This window comes from Melospiza georgiana, chromosome 2 (genome assembly GCF_028018845.1).
Source record: "Melospiza georgiana isolate bMelGeo1 chromosome 2, bMelGeo1.pri, whole genome shotgun sequence".
Taxonomy (NCBI): Eukaryota; Metazoa; Chordata; class Aves; order Passeriformes; family Passerellidae; genus Melospiza; species Melospiza georgiana.
Genome location: NC_080431.1, coordinates 100,382,917 through 100,408,187, shown reverse-complemented (window position 1 = coordinate 100,408,187; position 25,271 = coordinate 100,382,917). Strand labels below are relative to the sequence as shown.

Here is a 25,271-nt window from a genome sequence, read left to right as displayed (position 1 = left end):
CACCACAGGACTGCCAGAAATGGGAGCAGACAGTGGGCCAGCCTTGCAGACCTCTGCAGTTCTGGGTGTCCTGGGTCCAGAAAAGGTGAAAAAACTTGCTTTCATCCAATACACTTGTTCTTCAATCCTCACTCAGTCATCAGATCAACCAGGAAAGGACCTGACAGTCAAAATCTTTAGTGACCTGGACTTGGACTCTCAGCCAGCTATCCACTGGATGCCAGAAAAAAATTCACCCATCTTTACCAAAAAATATTGTGCATTGAATTGTGAATTGAAAATATTGTGCAGCACTAAAACCCTGCATGTGAGGAAAAACTGAGACAGAGCAACAGAAAGCAGCACAGGCTATTTCATCCCTGGGTGACCAAAGTTCATGACTGCCCCAGCCCATTCTGGAAGCCCATGAAGAGGGAAAGAAACTAATCACTACACTGGCTTTTGGTATGGTTCTGGCAAAAATTCTGGCATATGAGTTGAGTTTCTCTCTGTTGTCTCTAGAAGAATTTTATTTTACTCCTTTGAGTGACAGCAAAATTAAGCCTACAAGGGTCAAGCCCAGAAAATTCTATCAGTGGTATGATGCAATAGAAAAGCTTCTATGTCCTACTACCCAGAAAAGGTCAGATTTGAAGATTGGGGGTGCTTGTTTGTCCATTCTTCAAGGTGAATAACACTGTTAACCTCCTATCTTTTCTAAACCCCTTTCAAAACCAATCTTTTGAACATTGACACTCTACTTACTTATTGCAAGGATCAGCTCTCGTCTCTGTGCAAATCCAATAAGTCTCTCTGAGTCTTTGGAAACCACGACTGGGAAGCCATTGTAGTCAGTCTCTTTGATCAGGGTCTCCACGTCCTCCACGGTCATGCTGTCCTGGGTGAGCACGGAGAGAGGCGCCTCGCCCCGCCTCGGCCGCATCACGTCCGTGGCCAGCGTGCGGTGCGTGAACTCGTCCTTCACATCCAGGAAGGGGTAACCATTCAGGTGGATGTGAGCTTCATAGATCCCCTCTTTCCCAAAGGCATCTGCCACCCACTTGCTTGTGACAGCTGCAGCCATAAGAGGCACAATGTACTCCAGGCCTCCAGTTAGCTCAAACATAATCACCACCAGAGAGACCGTCATTCGAGTAACGCCACCTGCCAACAAGGAAAAGACTCAAGTTTCTCTCAGGGCTGGTATACATACTAAGTAACTCACTTATATCTTTGAGCCTTGCACTCAAAAATGCATGTAATTATTTATGCTGAGTACTTTGCCCTTACACTCTTAGGCCTGTTTCTCTGCAGAAAGGTATTTTTCATCTACTGCAATTTTCATCGCAAAGGTTGAGGGAACTTGATCATGCCAAAGTTGCTAGCATTGAAAAGCAAACAATGAATGCTAAAAGACAGAGCTTTAAAACCAAAAAGGATGCCAAAAAAAATCAGCTTTAATGGATACTTGAGAAAGTAAAACTGAATCCTGCTGTTAGCCCTCTAAATGACTCCAAGAATCAGTTCAGTGCCACGGCTGAACGTGGAGAGGTGGCCTTCACACCAGCCTGTCTATTGCAGTCATACTGAGGAGAAGGCTGAGCATTATCTTTGGGCACAACATGGTTACAAAATCCTACCTTGGAACAGCTTAGGGCCACTGCAAGAGCTATGATACAGCTTAAACCCTTGCTTTGGATATCACTATAGTAATTCAGTTTGAACCGAGTACAGCTTGGTTTGAGGCCATCCAGGCATGCAGCCACAGGCAGGGCTGTAGCTGTATTTTTCAGTCTAGTCTTTCCATATTAATTTCATAAGCAAGTTCCTCGCTCCTTCAGTTTACATTAAAGGATAAAAATGATCACGTAACTGAGGACAAGTGTGTATGTATCTCTGAATTATTAGGTAACATTTCTTTGCCTCTGTTCAAAAGGTAAATGTAATAAATCTGCTATTTTTGGGGCTCAAATACAGCCCAATTTTAGATGAGAAAAATCAGAAACAGGTCATTAAAAGATCTTTTTATCTAGCAGCCTACAGAAATATTCAATTGTTGATTACTTAACACTATGATCCAGATATGAATTTCATCTGAGGAATGCCTTAAACTTCTGACTGTGAAAAGCTGAGAGCAAATACCAGAGTAAGGATCATTTAATACTCCATTTCTCTTACTTCAGGCAAGACAGTCTTTGGTACAGAACAGCTTAAGTACAAGCTGTGACCTTTCCACTGTATTTCTCACCACACTATTAAAAACCACTGCACCTTAATTTGGACCATGTAAAAGAGAAAGAAATTGCAGCCTCACCTTGAGTCCTATGTGAAGTTTTGGGCATCACAGTATAAAAAAAATTGCATTAAGGTATTAGAAACCACCCAAAGGAGGGCCACTAGGATGATGGAGTGTGGGAAGGGGAAGCTTTTGTGGAGTGGCTGAGGTCACTTAGCCTGCTCAGCCTGGAGAGGACTAAGGGGAGACCTCATTCTGGTCTACAACATTCTCACAAGGGGAAGCAGAGGGGCAGACACTGATCTCTTCTCTCTGGTGACCAGTGAAGTTGTCTTGGGGAGGTTTAGGTTGGATATCAGGAAAAGGTTCTTCACCCAGAAAAATCTGGTGGTTGAGTACTAGAACAGGCTCCCCAGGGAAGTGGTCAAAGCACCAAGCCTGACAGTTCAAGAGGTATTTGGACAATTCTCTTGGTGTCATTTTTGGGGTGTTCTGTGCATGGGCAGGATTTGGACTTGATAATCCTGATTGGTCCCTTCCAACTCAGCATATTCAATGCCTCTATAATTCTATGCTGACTAGAAGATCATCTGCAACATCAGAGCCACATTTTTGTGCATTATTTATTTAATGAATGAAGACCATTTACAGTAAAAAGGAAGTGCTTTACTTGTCTGGACAGTAAGACTCATCCCAGCTTTTTTTAAAACGTCTACTCTGCTGTGGGTGTTCACATCCAAAGGGATGACCCAGATTGCCTTTATAACCTCTAGATAAAAACTGGCCCTTTTGAAGCCAAATTCATCTGTTCCTTTGCCTGGTTTTAGATGTGTATGGGCAGATGAGACTGATCTTTCCCATACCTCATTTTTCTGTTTTGACTGTGAGGGGTATCAAGACAGTTAAGCTCAGTTGTTGATATCTACATTACAGACATTAAATTTTCAAGCAAATCCCACCCTTCCTTCCTCTATACTGATCACACAAATGATCCTGCTTTTCCAATATGAGCATCCAAATCCAAAATTTTTCCAGCTCTTCCTTAGTACATCTTTAATTTCAAACCTACCCAGTCACATTACTTGTGTGCTATGCCTCTCCACTATTTTTCATACACTGATGATGATATCAATAACAGCAACAAAAGGAGATAGAATATGCAAGTACACGAGGGGAAAGATATGATCAGGTAAAAACATGCTCAGATGGTATGCTTGTAACATACTTCTTACTCTATGGCTAGAAATTTGATATGTGAGATATTTTTCAATTATCTTGCTTTAATAGTTAACAGATCACTGCTGTTATATCCAATAAATCCTATTGATTGAGTGTAATCCAGTATTGGCCTATGATCAAAATGTAAACCAAAATACAGCTCAGTCGACCACAGCATGACACGCAGCCAGTAAGACCCAGAATTTTTGCTCTGTGTAGCTTAAAATTTAGCAAAAACTGGGATGTTTGCTTCCTGCACTGAGAGTTTAAACAAGCAAGTCCAGTTACAGTGAATTTTATTACATCAAATGGAAAAAATGCAAGCAAATGTACATCAAATGTACTCCTGCTTGGAAACCCGCAGCTTAACTTCAATTTGTTCTTTCCTTTTCTCTGCTTTTGGCAGACTACAAGGAGTAGACATCAATGACTGCAAGCCTTTCTGTTGCTGACTATCTGGCAGATCACTGGAGCAACCAGCAGAGGAAGCTGCCTGTTCTTTAATCCATCACATCTTGATTTCAACTTCTGTTGCCCCCAGAAATGCCAACACAGACAGCTAACACCAACCCAGGCCCCTCCAGAGCATGTCCCGAAGCACGTCCCCAGTGTTGGTCACACACAAAGCAATGACCAGCAGAGACCCTACCCAAGCAAGCTGCTGCTCCCACCATGGCATAAAGGCCCGGTGTGACACAGTCTGCCCCAGGTCTGCACCAGTTCCTGAAGATGATCCAGTCATGGTGGTGGTATGCCAGCTGCTCCACTCCAATCCCAACCATCCTGCCAGCTATGGCTCCAACAGCCATGCTAGGAATAAAAAGGCCTGAAGGGATCTGGAATGAAATATGGACACATGAGCACCTTGGCAAGTATCAAACAATTTTAATTGACAGTAAGAGAACCAAGTTTCCATAGCCTCATGGCAGCCTACAGGGCTGATCCCCATGGTCTGACACAGTTTTCTGCAGCGACAGAGTTTATGTGGCTACATGTGTATTAATAGCTTTATAAAAAGTTAGTGCACTTTCTATCTGCTGCATCCCACTGAATTAGGGAGACAAATGCTGTTTCTGAATAATAGTTTGCTTTTGAAGTCAAGATGTTCCTGGCTTTGCCTTTATTGCTTTCTCAGCAGGAGGTCAGGAGCTGCTCATGGTTCTGTCATAGGCTTGAGAATAAGCTTAACTGAAAATAACATCGTGATTTCACCCTCTATCAGATGGAGCACTTTATGGTTCTATTACTACTTTTTCAGGCTAAATCAGACCAGATTTTAAATTAAATGTCAAATGAAGAATAAAAATTCAGAGAAAGGAGGCTGACTGCTCAGGGACAACTAATTCTCCATCGCAGTTTACAAGATATTTTCCAGGAAGCTCTGTGAATCATAACTTTGTTTGCTATACAGACAAGCCACAAGTCATTAAAAACAGTATTTAAATGAGAATGGAGGGGGAAAAAAAGAGAATGAAAATGTATTTTGCCTTGGATAAGTGCATTTCCTCTTAGGAAATTTCTACTTAGATGTCAAGTGCACCAGCAAGTTAGAGAGGTATTTCCTGCTGGAGAAGACAATTCAGATCTGTGACAGGGGCTTGCTGGCAGCTTTTGTTGTTTGCAGAAAGGAAAGCCTATTATATCTTTTAAAGTCTGAAAATACACCTTAAGCTTCCTAGAGAACTTAACTAATCACCTCATCAGCACAGCCCAGAGGCATCTAGGGCTGATAACAGTGGATGCTACAGACCCCACCACATTGTGTTAACTTTGCTGATGCAGCTCAATTGAGTCTTCTAGATTTAGTAGGTAAAGCTATTTGGTCCGTTCTTTTACAGACAGCTTGAAACTGTCAATTGCTTCTAAAAGTTTTTAAATATACAGGATAAATAAAGAATCACATTTTAAATAAAGAAACAAAGCTTTTCATGAACAAGCATAACAATGGGCTGTCAGCCATAAATCAGTTTCTAGAGTGAAAGGCTACACTCAGTTCAAGTGTAGTGTTTAAGTGAAAAATGAGATAATCTAGTTTTGAGCATGGTATAAAATACAGTGCATAACTAAAAAAAAGCTTCTCATTGTCTGCAGTCACCAGATCCACAAATAAATGCTCAGATAATGGGAGCTGTAGACAGACAGAACCTGTTTTTTATGTGCTCTATTGATCAGATATATAGAGTTCACCACAAACAGCTTGATATATATGGAAAGCTTGGATAAATTGTTCTTGGACCTTTCATCACTCATTTATGGGGAGAAGGAGTTGCTGAAGGAAAAAGCTGCAAATCCAGAATATTCAAATGACACATCAGTTAGTCTTCTCATTCATTCCCCTTTTTTTCTGAGCTACAGTGCTTAAAAGTATTCAAAAATAGACCTTTTCAGCCACTTTTATATTTCTGTGATGCTCTAAATGTGTAAAATAGTAAATTTAAAATTATTACTTCCTTGAGTATAGCTACCTTGAGGCACATTAAGACATTAATCCAACAAGACAAACAACAATGTAAATAGCCCATATCCATGAGAGAGCTAAAAAACAGCTGCAGTGGGAATCATCTTGAAATTGCTTATTGGCTACAGCAGGTTTAAATCTCCACACAGATTTCTTTTTCACTTAACAAAACCGCAGATGACTGGAAGGTGGAAAAGCAGGGCTCAGTCCTGGGCTGCCACAGGGGCCCACAGGGCATGGTGCTGGCAGGGAGAGGAGCCAGCAGCACCTCAGGGACAGCCCTGGGACTGGGGCAAGGCAGGGCCAGGAGCACCTCAGGGACAGCCCCGAGGCTGGGGCAGGGCAGGGCCAGCAGCACCTCAGGGACAGCCCCGAGCCTGGGGCAGGTCAGGGCCAGCAGCACCTCAGGGACAGCCCCGAGGCTGGGGCAGGTCAGGGCCAGGAGCACCTCAGGGACAGCCCCGGGACTGGGGCAAGGCAGGGCCAGCAGCACCTCAGGGACAGCCCCGAGCCTGGGGCAGGTCAGGGCCAGGAGCACCTCAGGGACAGCCCTGGGACTGGGGCAGGTCAGGGCCAGCAGCACCTCGGGGACAGCCCCGGGACTGGGGCAGGTCAGAGCCATAGAGAGCCCCCAGCAACCCATCTGCGGCCCACGCTCCGATTTACCTTCATGCCGAAAGTGAATATGGTGATGACAATTTTGAACACCAAGGCCAAGGCCAGCTGCCACATGGCAGAGTAGACCCCAGGGCCAGCAGGTCTGTCGGGAATGTCGTCCACGGGCCGGGTCATGTTGGGGTCGTTGATGTAGTCACAGAGCTGCGAGGACTCCAGGGCCCCGCAGTCGTTGAAGAGCTCGGAGATGAGCTCGCTGGTGCTCCGGCGCGTGTAGGGGTTGGGGTAGGCGATGATGGCGGTGATGGCTGTTATCACAATCACCTCCAGCACTGGGTATTTCCCAAGCCTGGTGGTTTTCCTCCTCCTGCACCAGGCGATGTTGCAGCGGATGAAGAGGGTCCCCCAGAGGCCCCCGAAGACGCCGAGCAGGATGAAGGGGAAGAGCTCGGCCATGTACCAGGGGGTGTGGTACTCCACATAGAACAGCACCAGCCGGCTGTTCCCAAAAGGATTGATGGACCTCAGCGTGAAGGCAGCCACCAGAGCAGCAAAAAATGACCTCCAGAGGGTCTTCAGGGGAAAGTAGTAGCTGACCTAAAACCAAGCAAAGACCATAAACATTTCACTGAGTGCCACAGAAGGTGCTGCCTTTAACCACCATTACCATCTGTTTCATTTGACTTTACTGTGGGCACTAGACCTTACCACAGCCAGAACATGTTCATAAAAGTATCAGAAAAGGAGTAGCAACTAGTTTAAAATTTAAACCCATAGTTGCTATCTAGAAAGTATAAGAAATGCTTGACAGCTTGGTCCATGCATTAGCTAGCTGGAGGCTAGAGACACCTCAGCAGAGGGATATATTTCCATACTCAGTCATCTAATTTGTTTTCTGCTACTCAGATTATGCTAAAATACCTGGTTATTTCTTATTATTGGAAATCATAGATTTTTTTTTATAGGGGAAAAAATAAGCATATAAATATTTGAAAAATAATGAGTAATCTTGGAGAAAGGTATCAAATTGAAATATATTTACTGAAGCAAGTGAACTGCCAGGTCTCACCTCTTCCAGACTAAAAAGCACACCTCCAATTGGAGCCCCAAAGGCAACTGAAACTCCTGCAGCAGCTGCAGCTGAAAGTACCTGCAAAGCAAATGTTTACATACAAGGCATGAGTTTTTTTAAATCCCCAGTATCCAGACAGGGAAAATAAAAATTTATGAGCCAAGCTCACCTCTCTTCTCTTTCCTTCATTCTTGCTGTACTTAGAGAAGAGGCTGCTGAAGAAGTTTCCACAGCAACAGGCCACATGGACTAATGGGCCCTCTTTCCCAAGGCTGAGGCCTGAAGACACCACCAGAACCAAGGTGACTGTTTTGATTAAAAGTGTCCATTTTCCCAGGTAGCCCCTAATAATAAACCCACTCAAGATGGTTTTTATCTGGAAAGCAGGAAGAACATGAAAAGATGAAGAATCCTTTTCTACTCTGAACTTTCAAATGGAGTTAAAACTCCAGCAGAGTTTAAAAAGTTGCAGACTGCTTGAAAAGAGACAGTGATGGAGAGAAAGAAACTGTAGGTAGGGCATCTTTCCCACAGCAATATCTGAGCAGGGGTTAGGCAGACCACACTTTTACTGCTGTTACGGGTGGTCCCCATAACAGGCAGTAAGGACTCTCACAGAGATCAATAGAAATATGAAACTCTTACATATCTCCTTGGCTTACAAGATCAGAGTTAAGCTGGATTTGAGTTTAGCAAAGCAGAAAAAAAGCAAATAAACAACAACAGATTTCTTCCAGATAAAATGCACAAAAAAAGTTCTAGGTATTTGGAATCACTGTGCCATAAAAGCATGCACATATTCTGAAATAAGAAAGTCCAAAAGATCATATTTCTACACATTTTGTCTTAATTTTGCTAGTGAGTGGCTCAGAAAGCACAATGCATGTGCATGACACAAAGGCTGCAGGGTGGGATTTGGGTTTGGACTCCAGGCATGCAAATGGGCTGGAGCTGAGCCTCACCTCACACGAGGGATTTACCACTTGGAAACTGGCTTTGTAGTTAACTATGAGAACTTTGTAAAACCACAAATATATCAAATACATAACAAAGACACACATAACTACTTTCAAACATGTAAATTATTCAAATATTTTAAATTATTTGTGGTGAGTTTTTTTGAAACATTTGGATACTTCTCTTAGAGATCAAGAACAAAAGTACGCCAAGATTTCTAAGCTTTGGGCTGTTAATTCTGTCTGCCACATTCCTAAACAATAATTCCAGTAGTTCCATAGCACTTCTAACAAGAGACTGACCTGATTTCAAAGACTTTTAATAACTCTGCTGGTTAAATTACAAGGTAAATTCTTCATTTAACAGCTTAAATATGGACTGAGGCCTAATATGTAAAATACTGAAAACCAAGTAGATACTTTGGCTGCTATAATGTTGTCATGCTGGCACAATGTACATTACTCTGTCTTGAGGAAAAAAATTTGCAAAAGACGTTCACCAGACACTTTTCAGGCATCCCAAATGATGGGCATCTTCAGCAGTTTAGGAAACCTTAGCTTTGTAGCCCACCCTCTTCTTTTTATTTCACTTTTATTTAGAGCCTAGCCTAGAAAATAACTGGTTTTGTAACTGGCCCAAGTAATTTCATCCTAGGAAAATTCTCTATAATCTTCTAGTGAGTGTGTCTCTTGGAGATGTTGATTTTTAATTCACACTCTGGCAACGAACAAGTACATGCATTAACCTGTCACAGTGACATATGAACACTTTTTACTATGAAAGTAGTAAATGATGATCACCATAAAAGCATAAAAAAAGGAATGAAGGCAGATGAGATGGAAAGACAATTTTCTTTGTTGCTATGCTATCTCATAGTACAGTTCTGGAATGGGAAAAGACAGTAATTTTTTTGTTGTTGTGGTTTGCATTTTTTTGGATATTCATGCACAAAGGGAAACTCACCTCTGGGATTCCAGAGCCACAGGCATAAGGAGCAAACACTCTGACCAGGGAGACTGCCAGGAAAGCAAAACATAGAGCCCACATAATGTACAGAAAATAGTTTAGAATGTAAGCACTTGCACCCTAGAAAAATAACAGTAACAAACATTGTTAGACAAATGCAGATTGGCAAATCTCACACTTCTACTAGTAATCATGATGGCATGGAGCCTGATTTTTCATTTACATGGTAAGTGCTGCTTTTCCTCAGGAAGGACAAGTAGTTTTATATACTCCAACAATTTTATTACTCATGGAAAGAAGCAGCATACTAATAAATACCTAACCCAGTCCATACAGTCTGTTTGCAAGGGACCCAAATACCTTAAACTGAGCATCTTTCAAGCACTAAAAAATCCAACTAACCCACATAAAGTTCCAAAACATCAAACAAATGCATCATAAGGGCAAAAGCAATAGGTAATGAAAAGGCACCTAATGAAGGAATCTGCTGTGTTCATCCCATGGTGGGGGACAAGGAATGGGACCCTGATAGGAATTTTTCCGAGGGCTGGTATTCAAAAGTCAGTTCTCCATGCAGCTGCTGATTTTTCAAACAACATCCCTGTGTGTATCAGTAGCCAGTCCAGTTCACAAACAGGAAGGGTAAAACCATACAAAAATAATTTCTTTCTATATAGTGCTGTCCACGAAAGGGTTGAAAATAATTTGGAAACATCATAGCTTGGCAGAACCCTCCCACACATCTCAGGCTTATTACTGACTGGAACAATTTTAAAATGTTAGGGCAAAAAATTACTGTTTTCAAACTGAATAGCTTTACTTTTCCAACAGAATGGGAATGCTAATGATCATTAGCAATGGTTGACTGTGCAGTGCCATGGTGAAAGCATAGTCAATAGTAACCTTCAAGTTTCTACCTTTTTCCAATGATCAAGTCAAAATCTTTGTTAAAATCTGCCTTGGCTCTGCCTCTTCACATGCATATATTTTTAAGATTCATTTCAAAAACCCACCTACATGGACAAAAGAGAATCTACTCAGCAGCATCAAATCAATACAAGGAGCTTAAGCCTTCAAACAATATCCTGTAGCAACATGACACTAGAGAATAAAAGACTGAGATGGATCTCAGTGCATGAATTGGTATGAATCCTTCACCTCTACGTGAACTCTTCCTACCGGATGCAATCCCAGCTGCTCGAGAGCATCAGGGGCCCTGCCTCTGCTCTGCAGGACAGCAGCCTGGATATCAACATTATGATAAATCAAGGAGGAAAACAGGCATTAATCAATTGTATCAGTTAACAGAGCTGGCCAAACCTTGTTCCCAGTCATAAAAAACTTAAGAGATGAGAAGTCTCCCTGTTTTCAAATCTGCAAGGAATCAACTTTTAACAGCATGGATGTTTGCTAGCTTCATTTTTCTGGTGTGTCCAAATGAAAATGCAGTAAGGACACCACTAACCCTTATCCTTATGGATGTATCTGGAAGAAGGGCAGTTTGTTGGGCTGGTGCTTGCTGAAGTTAGCAGCTGGCTTTGCTGATGACAGCAGAATGCTGAAGCAATACAGAGCTATCCCCCAGTGCCCTGAGACCCAGCAGTCATGGATCCCACACTGGCAGTGATTGACATCTGGCTGTGGTAACCAAGGGCCTTTGTTGCTACAGCTGAAGACAGTCTCATGAATGTCTTCTCCTAGTGCTTCCAATTACAAACAGCTATGACAATATTTACTCTTCCTCTAGAGAAAACTCTGGATATCTTGCCTCAGGGCAAAATCCTCCTGTCAGTGTGAAACTGGAATACCTCCAAAGAAGGCCAACACCATTACAAAAATTTGGCCCTTCTAGGGTTGAGTAGAAACTGTAGTTTTGCTTCTAAATTCACTGGAGAAAAATTAAATTTGTTTCTTTTTACTTCTTCTTCTTCTTTTGCTTCTCAGAAGTCATAAGAAAACTCTGTCAGCTCGTTACTGCAGTCACACATACACCTACAGTGCTGTGGCAGGACCCCACAAGGGTCTGTATGGCCAGTTCAATCTTATCCCTTGGGACATCTTTCATTGTTACATTTTCCAGATATCTGGCATTCTGCAGGTTCAACTGCAACAGCTTCTAATGATTAATAATATGAAAACCTTTGGGAAGTGAAGTAGCAGTAACTCAGTATAGCAAATGGTTCATTTCTCATCCATTACATGCCATTACTAAGGCTCTGAATCAGTGAAAGTCTTGAGCATGTACACTGGAGTCAGAGGCTGAAGCAGATCACCAGCAGAGCTGATCCTGCTATGACCTTTCCCATGGAAGCTCAAAAGACTCACCCTGGAAGCAATAGTAATGAAGCAAGAAGGAAAACTGAGCAAAATTTTGTATTTCAGTTTGCCAGACCAAGCAATATTTCAGATCTGGTGTCAGTCCAGTTTAGATACAAATGGAACACAATTGAAAAGAACCCTCACAAACTCAGACCACTGAAATAAACCCCATCCCTCAGGATGCTCTCCAATGTGTGGTTACTGCAGAGGCCCAGAGCCCTGCTCTGACTCCATGGGGATCTCACACTTTGCAGACTCTCTCCTATGGATGTTACAGCAGGGTGTGTCCTCAGGACTGACAGATTCAAGGCTGCAAAAGTGAAAAGTGGGTTCTAGGTCTAGAGAGGCTTCCTTGTCCTGTAGCCTCAGCTTCACAACAGGAGATCCAGAAGCCCTGGGATAGGAATTCAGTCCATTGCTGGATCCAGTGTCATGATCCATGCAAGACATGAGGTCCTTTCCTCTACCCTGAACATGTGTGTAGCCATCAAAACCTCCATCCTTACACTGGACATGTGCAAGCCACCAAAAATGGGGTCCTCAGTCCACTGAAGCTGGGGTTGGGACCAAACTCAATCTGCAGAACAGGGAAAGTCCAGATCACCAGTGACATCTGATGACCTTTTGATCTGCCAGTGAATTTGAGGTTTTGAAACTCCCTCACACCAAAAAACCCTCTTCACATCCTCTTCAAAAGTAGTTCCAGACCAGAAGGGTGAAGGATAATTGGCCTACCAAACAATGATTAGGGAAGAAAGCATAGCTTGATAGGTGTCCAATGGGCTATTATGTTTTCCATAATAATTTATAGCAAGTCTCTGCTTTGGGCTCATTTTATGGGACCGCTAGAATGGAAACATTTTTCAAGAGATGCCATAGGAAAAGTCACAGTTCTCCATGAAAATGTATGTACAGGGTTTATCACAGCCATAAATTGGCAAAACCACAAGGAAGAACTGATCTAAATCTCAGTCCTCAAAATGTCAAAGTTAGTTGGCTATGACAAGAAAGAATCACAGTTATACATAAAAAAAGAAGGCATGTCAGACCAGAGCACCTTTAGGGAAACTGCTCCAAATACTTTTTGCCTAAATTGTGCTCCAATGACGCTGTTGTTTTATAGGGCTCTTCTGTAAATGTCAGGCACAAAGTGAAACATAGGAAAAAAACCAGCAAAATTATTCTGAAACTCAGTCAAGTTCAGTGTATTTTGATACCTCCTAAAATCCTCTACCTCTACAGGAACCATACAGCACAAAACTTGCCCAAATTATAAGCCTTTTGAACAGAAGCCTTTTGAACAAAACTGAATTCTTCCTTTCCAAATTCACATTTTTACTGGGCTTTCCCTGGGATTTCAGTGTAACAGTAACAGACAGATATATTAATAATATTTACAGCCTCCAGCAGACCCTCAGGAACCCACAGATCTTAGAGGCACATTTGTTTTAGGAAAGTAACTAAAACTAAGCCAAGATGAACCTTTTCTTCTTTGTCCTACTGTGACAGTACAGCAGGAGGTGAGAAGCTCAATTTGAACACAAAGTGATGAAGTTTCACAGTGCTCACCTGGCTGATGGCTTTTCTAAAGGCCACAGAACACAACAGTCATGACTGCTGGTTTTGAGAAGCAGAAGAAAGCAATAAATTTTCTCAAGGACATGCATCTTCCCTCTATTCCAGCCAAAGTAACAGAATGACAAACACATGCACAGGATTTCTAAATCCCCTAATAATTTTAACAGTTACCTCTTTTTTCCCTTCCCATGTTTTGTTTTGGTCTTTGGGTTTTTTGTTCGGTTTGGTTTTTTTTTTGTTTTGTTTGTTTGTTGGTTTGTTAGGGGGGTTTTTCTTTTGTTTTGGGTTTTGGGGTTTTTTTTTTTGTTCTCTTATATTACATGAGCCCCATGCTGTAGCTTTAAATCAGGGTAATATTTCTTCACTTTCACAAAGACACCCCAAACATCTGTTAATGAAGACCAGGGTGAACCTAGCAAACCTCTGGCAAAGGGAAGCTCAGCACTGTGACTGGCAACCTGGCTGAGAGATTTTTGTCTCTGTTCATGTGGTGAGAAGATGCAGGAACAGTGAGCACCCCACTGCTTCCCCTGGGGTTCATTAGAACTACAGAAAATTGAGCTATACACATGCACAGACACTTCCCACCTTGTTCTTCTTGTCCTGTACAGCTAAGGCAGCACTGAAGGGCGCATGAAGGACACACCTGCCTGGCAATGAAGGTGTCCTCAAACACTGTCTGCAGGACCAGACAACCTCCACACTGGGGGGAAGATCTGAGACAACCTCTCCAGATCACCCACTCACTCATCATATTCAGCTTTTGCCAAATTCAAGTCAGAAATAAGGAGGAAGGAGGGATTTGAGACAATAATTCTGCCAAAAATTTGAGTTGTGAAGGGATCAATACTATTCAATACATTAAATAACTTAGGTTGAAAATGAAATGTGTTTTTTGTATTTTTTACAGGAATTATCTGCCAAATGGTGTACAGAAAGGCTTCTTTTTATTGTTTTCAAAATGAAATTTCACCTGTGTTGCTGTGAAACAGCATTCTTTGTATTTAAAATTACTATAATTATGAAAAAGAAAAATGTAAGGGGAAAATATCTGAAAATATAAGTTTTATATCTGGTAAAACATCAGCTTTTTACCTTCCTGTCCAACAGCCTGCAAATCCTTCACTGTGGTGACCCCCAGGGAGTCCATTTTTCCCCAGATTTGGTGCTAGCTAAGTCTCTTGATGTGTCATAGAGAGACTGATTGAAAGGGATAAACAAGCAGTTCTTATGCAGCTCCCTGTATCAGAATACATAAAACCCCATCTGCAATCCCAAAAATACCCTCATAAATGCATTTGTCAGTGCTCATCTTTTTTTTTGTCCCATAAAATTATGTTTAAAAGGAAAAAAATAAAATGCAGCTCAGGTCCCCGGGTGATTATGCTATGTGTGTTATGAAACACTTTTAGTTTAATACTGATAAAAAGGAAGTGCAATCTCACAGTTTTCCAGTTTCCCTTGCACTGAAACCACAGGACCTCCTTCAAGTTAAGCAGATACTGCTTGTGGAAATGTCTTTTTTTGCAGTGTGCTCAGTTCATTGCTTGCTCTTTCAGGGAAACTCTCTGGAGGGACCATCAGCAGCTATGAAGAAGGGCACTGCCTGTGCTGTGCCCCCAAGCTGATCCCATACCTCGGACTGGCTCACGAGCAGCTCCGACCACTTCTGCCACTGCGGGCACTTGTCCCTGTCATCGAACGTGGTCTCATTGGACGTCCAGCAGCACTGCTCGTGGCTGTACCAGAAGGCAGACAGACAGACACCCTCCTTCAGGTCTGTCATCCAATCCACAGCTAAATCTATCACTCCAGCCAATGTACCTGGGAAAGAAACGCAGGAAAAGAAATGCTGGCATTTAAAAACAATCAAGTTGCAAGGACACTTTATCTAATTTTAATAACATAATAAAAGCCGTGATTTGGGTAAGCAGGCACAATGTAAGGCTGTGTTCTCAGTTTGGAGAGGAGAAGCAGTCTCCCAGCAGCCTTCCAGCACCTGAAGGGAGCTTATAAGAAAGTTGGGGACAGACTTTCTATCAGGGCCTGCTGCAGTAGGGCAAGGGCAAACAATTTTAAACTAAGAGAGGTTGATTTAGACTAAGTATAAGGAAAAATATTTTTACAACGAGGGTGGTGAAACACTGGAACAGGTTGCCCAGAGAGGTGGATGCCCCATCCCTGGAAACATTCAAGGGCAGGAAGGACAGGATGGCCTTTAAAGGCTCCTTCCAACCCAAACCATTCTCTGCATCAATAAATGCAAACATGCCAAAGAACTTGGGGAAATAGCAAGTTTTTCTGACCTTCAGTGCTCTCTCATAGGCTTTTATTTCCAACATTATAATTTTCATAATGACTGATGGCCAAGTAGGGGAGCTATAACCAATGCAGGCCTGCAGCCTGTCCCAGGCAGGATCCCCATCTGGCTGAGATGGGCAGGGAGGGAGGACATCGTGCAGGGTCTCTATACACACACCTGGCCATGTGTATAAACCTTATTGTGCATTTCAGGGGTAAGGGAGGAGAAGGATATCTGTGTTTATGTACAGCTTTACTGGTCCCAGCACAGCAACTTCTTAGAAGGATCATTTCATTACAGATACAACATAATTCCATATTCTGACTTATGAACTTAGCAGAATGGGGTTTTTGATAAGTGTGTACAGTGATTAGCAATCGGGACATGCAGAATAAAATTATCCTTCAAGTCCTCCGTGTACCACAGCGCTTGTTTCAGCTGCTCCCCGGTAATTACACAGAGCTACAGTGACACCCGCTGGCCACCAGGCACAGACACAGGCAAACTTTGCGTCTACACAGACACAAAGAAAGAACATTTCTGCTTCTCTAGATGATTTGCTCATCAGCAATAATAACCTGTCCCAGCAACAGCACCCTCAGAGCAGCGGAGTCCCCAGGAATGCAAGAGCAGCAGGAAAGGGAGGCTGGGAGCAGCCAGAACACAGAGAGGCAGACCTGTGTGCTGTCCCTATATCCATACTTTCTGGAAAGAATTAAACCACCAACTGACAGAAGCGTCATTTAGCATTTTCCAGATCCCTCTCATATGCAATGGGAAGCAAAAGTCATCATTATTTTACAAATACTCATTAATAAAGTTCCAGGAGACTGCTAATTGATTGTTACAGAATTCATCAATGCATATCAATGTACTGGGGGAAAAATACTTTGTAAAATGCAAACTGGTTTGGTTTTATGCTTCCAAAACTTATAGATTTGTGTCTCCTGCTAAAAATGGAATTACATGAAGCAGGGTTGGGGGCTGCTCCCTTTCCCCCAGCAGCTGGGGCACATAAGTGTGTCCAAGAGCTGGTTGATTTCATCTGGAACTAAAGTTTTGTGATTTTCATTTCTGTAAAAGACACAGGAGGAAAACACATTTCAAATAATTCAAGAACCCTATTTTTCCCTCCAAAGACCAGAAAAAACCCACAGGTTCTTCTCCCACCCTTAAGAAGGATACTTGCCCCCACACTGACAAGCAGTGGTGCTCAGGGTAGCAGTGAAGAATTTCTGTTAAAAAATAATAAGAATTTCTATTATAAAAATAATCTGAAGCACTATACAGATATTCTAGACAGGATGACACACACAAAAATAAAGGCTGCAGAAGGGAGTGATGATGTCTTTAACAATTCTTTTCCTTCATTAAGATCTAGCCTTAATTTGGTTATTCTTTTCCATTTTTCCCAAGTTTCTATGGAAACAATGAACTATCCTGCTAGATGTCGATGAATCATTGCATTGCTGGCAACAGCAGCAGGCAAAGCTTCCTGCTTTGCAGTGAGCTCTGAATTCTCCTCCAACTTTCTGAAAGTTTCAGAAACAAGGAATTTTCATCTCTTGGACACGAGCACCAAATGCTGTGCCTCTTGTACCTCTTGATGGATCTTTAACATTTTCTGTAACTTTCAAAGTTTACACTTAACTATATTAAGCTGCATATTAATGCGACCTAGCAAAAGGTGCAAAGGAAGACAGACTTTTGAATGTGTTTCCCCAATAAAGTTAATAACCATACTGAAGAACAAACATTCAGTTCTCTAATATAATAAGCTTACAGGCACCTCAGCAGCAGTAAGACAATGTGCTTAGTTATAGAGCTGATCTAATCCCTTTTTCCAAATTCTTAGGGATCCACATGAGGAGGAAAATGCTTTTTACTATATGCAATTTACTACACTGGCCTTCAAGAGAAGAAAATCATAAGGAGACCCAGGATAATGCAATGGTGAATGCTTCACCACCTATGTGACCAGAGCTAGAAGTTTTTAAAGTTCTGAGTTTTTGCAACTTTAAGTGAAATTAATGCAAGTGCTAGACAGTTCAGCATCTTAAGGTCAAGCTTTTAATTTCTTGTGCTTATTTTGGCTGCCAAGATGGTCATAGAGCATCAATTCATCTCCCTGCTCCTCCCATCAAAGGAGCTGATTTTGTTTCCCCTTCCATGTAACCTCCTCCCTGGGAGGAAAATAATTAAGTACTCCAAAGACAGACAATGCTGAACTTCATTTTAGATATCAGCCTTTTACCTCTCTCCTTTTCCTTCTGTTGATGATGGCAAATTCTTCCTTTACAGTGCCCTAATGAGAATGCTAAAGATTTGCTTTGAAAAGATGGTTTTCTTCCTGCACCAGTGTCAGAAAACAGCATCACTCAAATGGTGCAGCATAGAATTAAAGGGAATTCTTGCACATCCAGCCTCAGCCTCAGAGCATTTCAGCACTACTATGATGGCACTTTTTGGTGCACAGACACCTGATGATCTATAAAGAGCATATGTTTCAGTTAGCCAGTAGTAAGGGTTAGGCTGAGGAGCAGCCATTGGTCTGCAGGCAGGAAGGGCCCAGCAAAAATTCAGAGTTCCTTAAAAACAAATGCCTAAAATTTTGGCATCCATATATAAATTTTTAGGCTCACTCTCCATGCACTGCTTTATATGAGGAAAGCATGGACACTCTGACTGAGACAGGCCCAGGCAGTGCTCAGTATCTTTTTCTAGACCATTGTGTGAACAGTCTTCACCTGAACAGTCTTCACCAAACATTTGTGGGGTTCACTGTCCCTTCCCTTTTCTCTGCAATTAGCAGGCTTTGGCTATCAAAGCCTCATTTCCAGCAGCTCCTCAGTGCCCTTCCTGCCATTTGACTGTGTCATACACCATCATCTCCCTCCAGCCTGACTGTCAAGGTCCTGTGGGTACTTGCCACAGACTGGAGGCAGTGAGGGACTCTGCTCAGGCTAATTTATGTGTACACACTCACACAGGAAACTATGATATGATCCCAGTGGCTGCGTGACATTCTCAATATACATTGGTGCTATCTGTAATCCTGAAGCTGGCTCTGCTGTGAGCAGAAAGCCAGAGCAGAACCCCCTCCAGACATCCCTTCCCCACCTACACTTTTCTGGGACTAGCAAAGGATGCAGGTTTGATGACAGTCCAAAACGAACAAAATACAGAAAAAACCCAACCAAAAAAAATATATATATGAATGTATGATATATGTATCATACTGCCAAATAGGATGATCCTCTCCTTCCTTCCTCCATCAGCAATATTTTGTTTGTTTATTGCTCTGTGGTGACTAGCACTGCTGAGTCCACAAATCAACTGAAAACGAATCTGGCCAAAATCCATTTTTTCTAGGAAGTCAGAACCAACATTCACTTGCCCAGTGCAGCTACACATGTACAGGGCAACAGGGCCCAGTGACAAATGCACTGGAGAACAAGGATTGCTCCTTTTGGCCTTGTTGGATTGTGTTGGCAGTAGAGGTGCAGCCTTTTAGGTGTTACAAAATCTGAAAGATAAAGTTTACCAAATTGATGGGATTTAGGCTTCTAGATCAGTTAACTCCATTTAAACCCCTGGGCCTGGGTAAATGACCCAAGTGCTTTTGGAAACTTGTGGAAGCCCCTGGCAGCCTCTTCCCAAGAGTCCCACCTCGCTGTCCTGCATGGCCAGCACAGGGACAGCAGGGGCAGAATGCTCTATGGGACCCTGATGGCCTGAGCACTGCTGCTGCCACTTCTCCCTTTCTCTCCCACTCCTTGCCATACTTTCTGCTTGCCTCTGGTAATGCCTGGACTCAGCTGCTCAAGGGTTCACCCAGGGTCCATCCAGAGCCAGGCTGCTCCCCTTGGAGCAGGAGTAGCTTCAGCCTGTTCAGCAGAGGAGGGGCCATGGAGGAGCCAGGCTGGTCCATGCAATCCCATCTAATCATACAGATGCCACTTTCTTCTCTGAGCAGGCAATACTGTACAAAGAGAGGAAAACAACACAAAGTGCCTCTTGACTGCACCACCATCTACTCCCTCCCCAAACCTGGTTAAGATACCTGACTAATTTGGTTTCACTCTGAGGTAAAACATGTTGGTCTGCACCCTTGCTGTTGGAAAGGTTGCAAAAGCTGCCAGATCTCAGCTGCAGCTGACCCTCAACCCCCATCCCAGGCTGGGCATATCAGTGTTAGCGCTTATCAGAGGACAGTGACTCTGGCTTTTAACAGCCTTGAGGATTTCAGCAAGAAGTTTCATAGCAAATTAGAACTGAATAAAACCTTCTGGGATGTTTATACTAAAATGGGAATGTGTGCATGTTTACCACATTCTTTGTATGAGGAGAGGATTACTGAGGTCACTAGACCCCTCAAGGGCTCGCTCTAACTTTATTTGCAGGCAGAATTCTTCATCCCAGATGAGACCAACCCTGGCCTTCAGGCAGGACTCAGCAGCCCTGGTAGTACACAGTCTATCAGACTCTCTTCCCATCTCACCCTCCCAATCAAGTTTTTGTGGAAACAATTACATGTCTATGAAATTACATAATTTGCCAAACGTCACTTCAGAAATGTTTTCTCAAGAACTTTACCAGTGCTTCTGAAGCTCCTAACAACTGTAATGAACATATTAACTTGACAGATGCTGAGCAGGAAATTCCCATCACCCCTTGGAAACTGGGAAACTTGACATGGTGCTTTCAGCAAGCAGCATGACACCGGAGCACCCTGACATCACTGAAAAAGCACAAAAAATGGCAGCTGTCTGAGCTGGGTCAGAGAAGTGCAGCTTTCCAGGCAGGAAGATGTGCTAAACTGAGGAGAAGACAGGAACAATTGAGGAAGTTAATGAATTTGCCATGTGAGTTTGAGCAGGCTGCTGAATATGTAATGTCTGTCTGGCCTGGAAGCAGATCTGAAACCAAGTCTGAATCTGTATTTTGCCTTCATGCATACATAAAGAAGATAACCCAGAGGAAATAGCAGTTTATAAAGCCCCCCTTTGAGTGTCCACAACCAATATTTTCCCCACGTCATATTTTTGACTTGTGGAATTAAAGTGATGACAAGGAAAAAAAATCCTAAAAATAAAATTTACTCCTGCAAAGCAAAGATTCAGAAAGTCAAAGCAGCCCATTGACTATGAAGCACTCAAATGCAGATTTCCCAGAGCAATAGAAATATCCCTCTGCTGGTGAAGACATTTTTTCTAGGTCAGCACTCAAAGGAGACTTTGCAAGTGGGTATTTTTATTTAGAATCATAACTGTATGAATGCAAGTTGTCTTTTTAGCTTAAAAACAAAAAATCAATGGAGAGACAATGAAGTACAAAGAGAAGCAGATGGTGGTGCAGCAGCTGGATTGAGATGCTTCAGGCACAGCTGCAGCACTAACATACATACCTGCCAGCAGTCCTATGAGAAGCATGACAACCCATCCTGACCAGGCATCCAGCAAACTCTTGATGAACTCCCATATGGATTCTTTACTTTTGCTTGTAATCTGAAATTAAACACACATATAGATGTGTTGTTGATTCAGGTTGACAGTTTTAGAGTACAAAGTTTAAAATAATTAAACTCCTAGATGGTGAAAAACATTTTTCCATTCCCTACTTCCTTCAGTCCTAATAATTTATTCAGAGATGCTCAGCTGCAGAGTTACTTACAAATTCAGGACATCCTATGTCCATATATTTAAAAATTTTAAAATTCTCCTCAACTCATCCCACATCTATATGTTTAGAATTTTCCTCTTCCAAGCAGGTAGGAAGCAGTAACTTTGGAAAACCACTGTTTTTGTCACTGCCAGGATGGCTGTGGCCCAGGGGTGTGACACATCAGAGCTGGCACGGGTACCTTGCGGTGGCGGTCCGTGTCACGCGATTTCTCCCGCAGCCAGTCGATGGTATGGAAATCCTCATAAGTTCCAACATCAGGGAAAGGCTCATCCAGAAAATCCATCAGGTTTCCTGAACCATTCATGTCTCCTGCATTGACCATATTAGGATCTGTGTGTAGAGGAAAAACAAGTTTGTCAATAAATTCAAGCAGCTTTGTCAGGCATTTCAGAATCAAGTTTTCAGCATGAGCAGTAGTCCTGGGGGGCACACACTTCATATTTGCTTTTAAGAAAGCAGGGCAAGAAATATCCACCACATATCCTACTAAAGCACAAGACAAAATAAAAGATACCTGTCCACAAACTAAAACAAACAGTTAGAAGAGGCATTTGATGGGAACTTGGATGAGGGCACTTAGAGGTATGAGAACTTCTATTCCAGCAAGGTGGTCTGTTCAGGGACATTGGAATAAGATGGGCAAAGGAGGGGAAAGCAGAATCAAAATATACAAGAGACACAAACCTGACAGAGCAAACACGCAGAATATGAGCAGAAGCAAACCTCACCACTCACACAAATTGGAGAGCTACTGTGTGTGTGCCCCTGGGACACAGGCTCAGCTGCTGGCTCAATCTGCACGTGACAAAGTGGCAGCCAGGTCCAGGAGGGCACCAGCAGCTGGGCAGGGGTCCTGGGCTGGGACTGGAGGAGGCAGCTGTGCACTTCTACATCACTTAACAAAGTGTTGTTCTAAAGATTGTTAATCCCATCCATCCTAAAGGAGATGCCTGGGAAATGGGATTTTGCAGAGAATACCTCGGGTTTGTAATCTGAAATGGTATACCTAAAAAAATCTGTTATAATGGAGTTGCAAGGGAAAAACACAAACCCACATAAGAACGGGGACATACACAGACTTTAGGGGTTGTACAGAATCTGCAGAGCCTGTAGCTCCTTGACTGACACAAGGTAACTTTTGCTGGTCACTGATGAGGCCAGGCCAGCACAGCACCAATGACTGCTGCCCAGTTCATTCCACCAGGTATAGAAATGGGAATTTCACAAGAATTTTAATCTTTGAAACTGTGAGGAAATTTCCCAACTCTGTAATTGGAACAGGCAAAAATGTAGCAGATAAGCTTTCAGTGGACTGTCCATAAACCCTGACACTCTGCTCAGCCCTCTTTATGTGGTGTCTTTTTTTCTTCCCCTCTCCCCATTTTCATCTGTTTTACTTGAAACCTCACCGTGTAATTTTTTTGCCTTGGTGGGGACTTCAGCAATGTAATAGGTATGAATACTCAGCTGTGTCAGGCTCTGCTCTCCACTGTGTATGGGTTTTGGGTGACGCAGACAATGTGCTGAGCACAAGCAGCTGAGAAAAGGATTATTTTACAGGCAACCAGCAGGTCACCATTATACCATTAAGAGAAGCCCTTTCAAATGCAGAAATCAAATAATCTCCAAGCACCACAGCGTGTTTGTCTGAAAGAGAATCAAGCAAGTGAATCACAGCCTGGGGAAGGAAACTCAATGCAAAGCAGGCGTCCCTTGCAGTGCTGTAGAGCACAAATAAACTGCCACAAAGTTGGATAATTTAAAAAGCAGAAGTTAAGAAGAGCAGCAATGGAGAGCAGTGATCCTTTGCCAAGCAGGTGAGAGCACACTCCCAGGCTGAGTGAAACCGGAATCTGAATGTGGGATGGTTGCCTGACTACAGGAGCTGGAGCTGCAAGGGGATGCTGAGCTCAGTGTCTCCCACAAGGACTGGAAAGGGAAGCTGAAATGAGGTGAAAGGATTAGACCCTGCTATTACTTTGTAACATTTGCAGATCATTTGCTTCACTCCATTCCTCCTGTTATAGATGGATACTGAGATCATTGGTTCTCGCAATTAAATTATAACTATTGTGTGAATATTAAGAAAAGCTTTAGTGCTGTACAGTTATGTTATTGTAGTTTAGGTGTCCTCTGTTCTCCCCACAGTTCCCTTTCCCCCCTGTATTGTTGCCATCAGACAGCCTGGGCTGTCTAGCACAGGTACAAAGAAGCTGCACAGGTGTCCCTGGCATGGGGCAGCTGGAATGGAAAAGCTTGGTGCTTAGGGGGTGCAGCATGGCAACACCTGACCTCCAATCCAGTGACAAGAAAGCAGTTTCCATCAATAAAATGGCAAAGAAGAGCTGACTGACAGACTGTGGGAGGGGCCAGGGCTGGCTGGTGCAACCCCAGGGGTAAAAAAGACTGAGCATCCATCTGGAAGATGAACTGGGCACATGGTGTGCACAAGGGGCAGTTCCCAGCACTGCAGCTTTTTCCTTATGTAGTTCTTTCGTTGTATTTTTGTTAAGGTTTAATAAATCTTTTTAGACTTTCCAAGTGAGCAGTTTTTTCTCACATTCCCATAGAGCAAAGAAGGACCTGTAAAGAACGTGCAGCTCAGACTGTCTGCCTGCACAAGGCAGCAGCCTCTGCTAAATAAGCAAACTTCTGGAAACTGAAAGCATTGGCAAGTTTTCCTTCATACCACAAGAAAATTACCCACCATGCTAGTTATATCACGTAAAAAATAGCTTTTAAAGTATGTTGTCAATGCCCAGCACATGACAGTATTGTGATGGATAATACAAGGCCAGGCCACAAGTATGTAGGATAATTACAATATCAGTCTGAATGTATCCCAAAAATATGTGCTACACAACATGTCCAAGGAGAGGAAAAATGTGCTAGAGACCACAGGGCCATGGAAGACTAAGAAAACAAACAAACTTTGAACTCAAGGTGCCGTACGAGTACCTGGGAATTGCAGTGAACTGGATGACTGCCAGCCTTAAAGTTCACTTCAGGTACTATGCTTTTGAAAGCAGAGATGTGATATCAGATCATGCAAAACAAATTTTAGTAAATAAAACCTAGCTACAGCACTTTCAAACTGAGTACTAGAGTTTCCATCTTATATCCTATCACTAAGCACTAGAAGTATCCCTTTCCTTGTCTTTATTTTGCATTTATTTCTCTCACTTTACTTTGGCATCTGTAATAATTTACAAGGTTTATTTCAGGATGAGCTAACTTGGCCTCCGAGTGAAGTTTGCAGAGATGGTCTCAGTTCTGTCAGCAGAACTGGAGCCTTCCCCCAATCAACCAGGTACAGATATTTTAATACACATAAATTAGATATTTTAATACACATAAATTAAGGGCAAACTAACCTCATCTAAACATGAATTATAGCCAGGGGTACTTCAGCAATACACCCCAATGATGGCAAAAGCATGAACAGCCATGGTGCTGGTTGTCTCATCTGGCATGAGAAATCTGCACTATAACCAAGACATTAAACCAAGACTCCTTTCAGAGCTGATGACAGGAAATTAACTATTTACATTAGAATGAAAGAAATTACTTCCCAGAAGGGATAATTTCTGTTTATTGATCAGAAAGAGACGTCAAAGGTAGACATCTTCTAATCTGGTCTAATAAGCACAACACTACCAGTTCAAAATCAAGCATTGCAATACCATGACATGCAGAATTAGTTACAAATGCAGCTCCTCAGACCTGAGCATCTAAGAGATTTGGATGCTCTGACAGAGCTTATTGAAAACAATGAAAGGTGTTGAGTCTTTCTGAGGAACTGTCTAACGTCTCTCTTTTGTCCCTTTGCTGTTCCATGACTTAGACGTCCTTGCTGTCCTTTCCACTACATCTGCAGATGCTGATG

The 25,271-nt window shown here is 42.6% G+C and overlaps 1 protein-coding gene across 1 annotated transcript in view; it reads right to left on the bottom strand.

Annotated features, from left to right (window-relative positions):
* Window positions 1–25,271, bottom strand: part of CLCN4 (chloride voltage-gated channel 4) — a 42,148-nt gene that overhangs the window by 9,384 nt on the left and 7,493 nt on the right. Inside the window, exons 2-10 of the mRNA XM_058045200.1 lie at window positions 21,564–21,715; window positions 21,108–21,207; window positions 15,035–15,222; window positions 9,499–9,621; window positions 7,748–7,954; window positions 7,576–7,656; window positions 6,558–7,103; window positions 4,083–4,269; window positions 745–1,143 (exon numbers count right to left, since the gene is read on the bottom strand). Coding sequence (XP_057901183.1) covers window positions 745–1,143; window positions 4,083–4,269; window positions 6,558–7,103; window positions 7,576–7,656; window positions 7,748–7,954; window positions 9,499–9,621; window positions 15,035–15,222; window positions 21,108–21,207; window positions 21,564–21,707 — 1,975 coding nt within the window. The 5' untranslated portion in view covers window positions 21,708–21,715. The remainder of the gene's footprint in view (window positions 1–744; window positions 1,144–4,082; window positions 4,270–6,557; window positions 7,104–7,575; window positions 7,657–7,747; window positions 7,955–9,498; window positions 9,622–15,034; window positions 15,223–21,107; window positions 21,208–21,563; window positions 21,716–25,271) is intronic.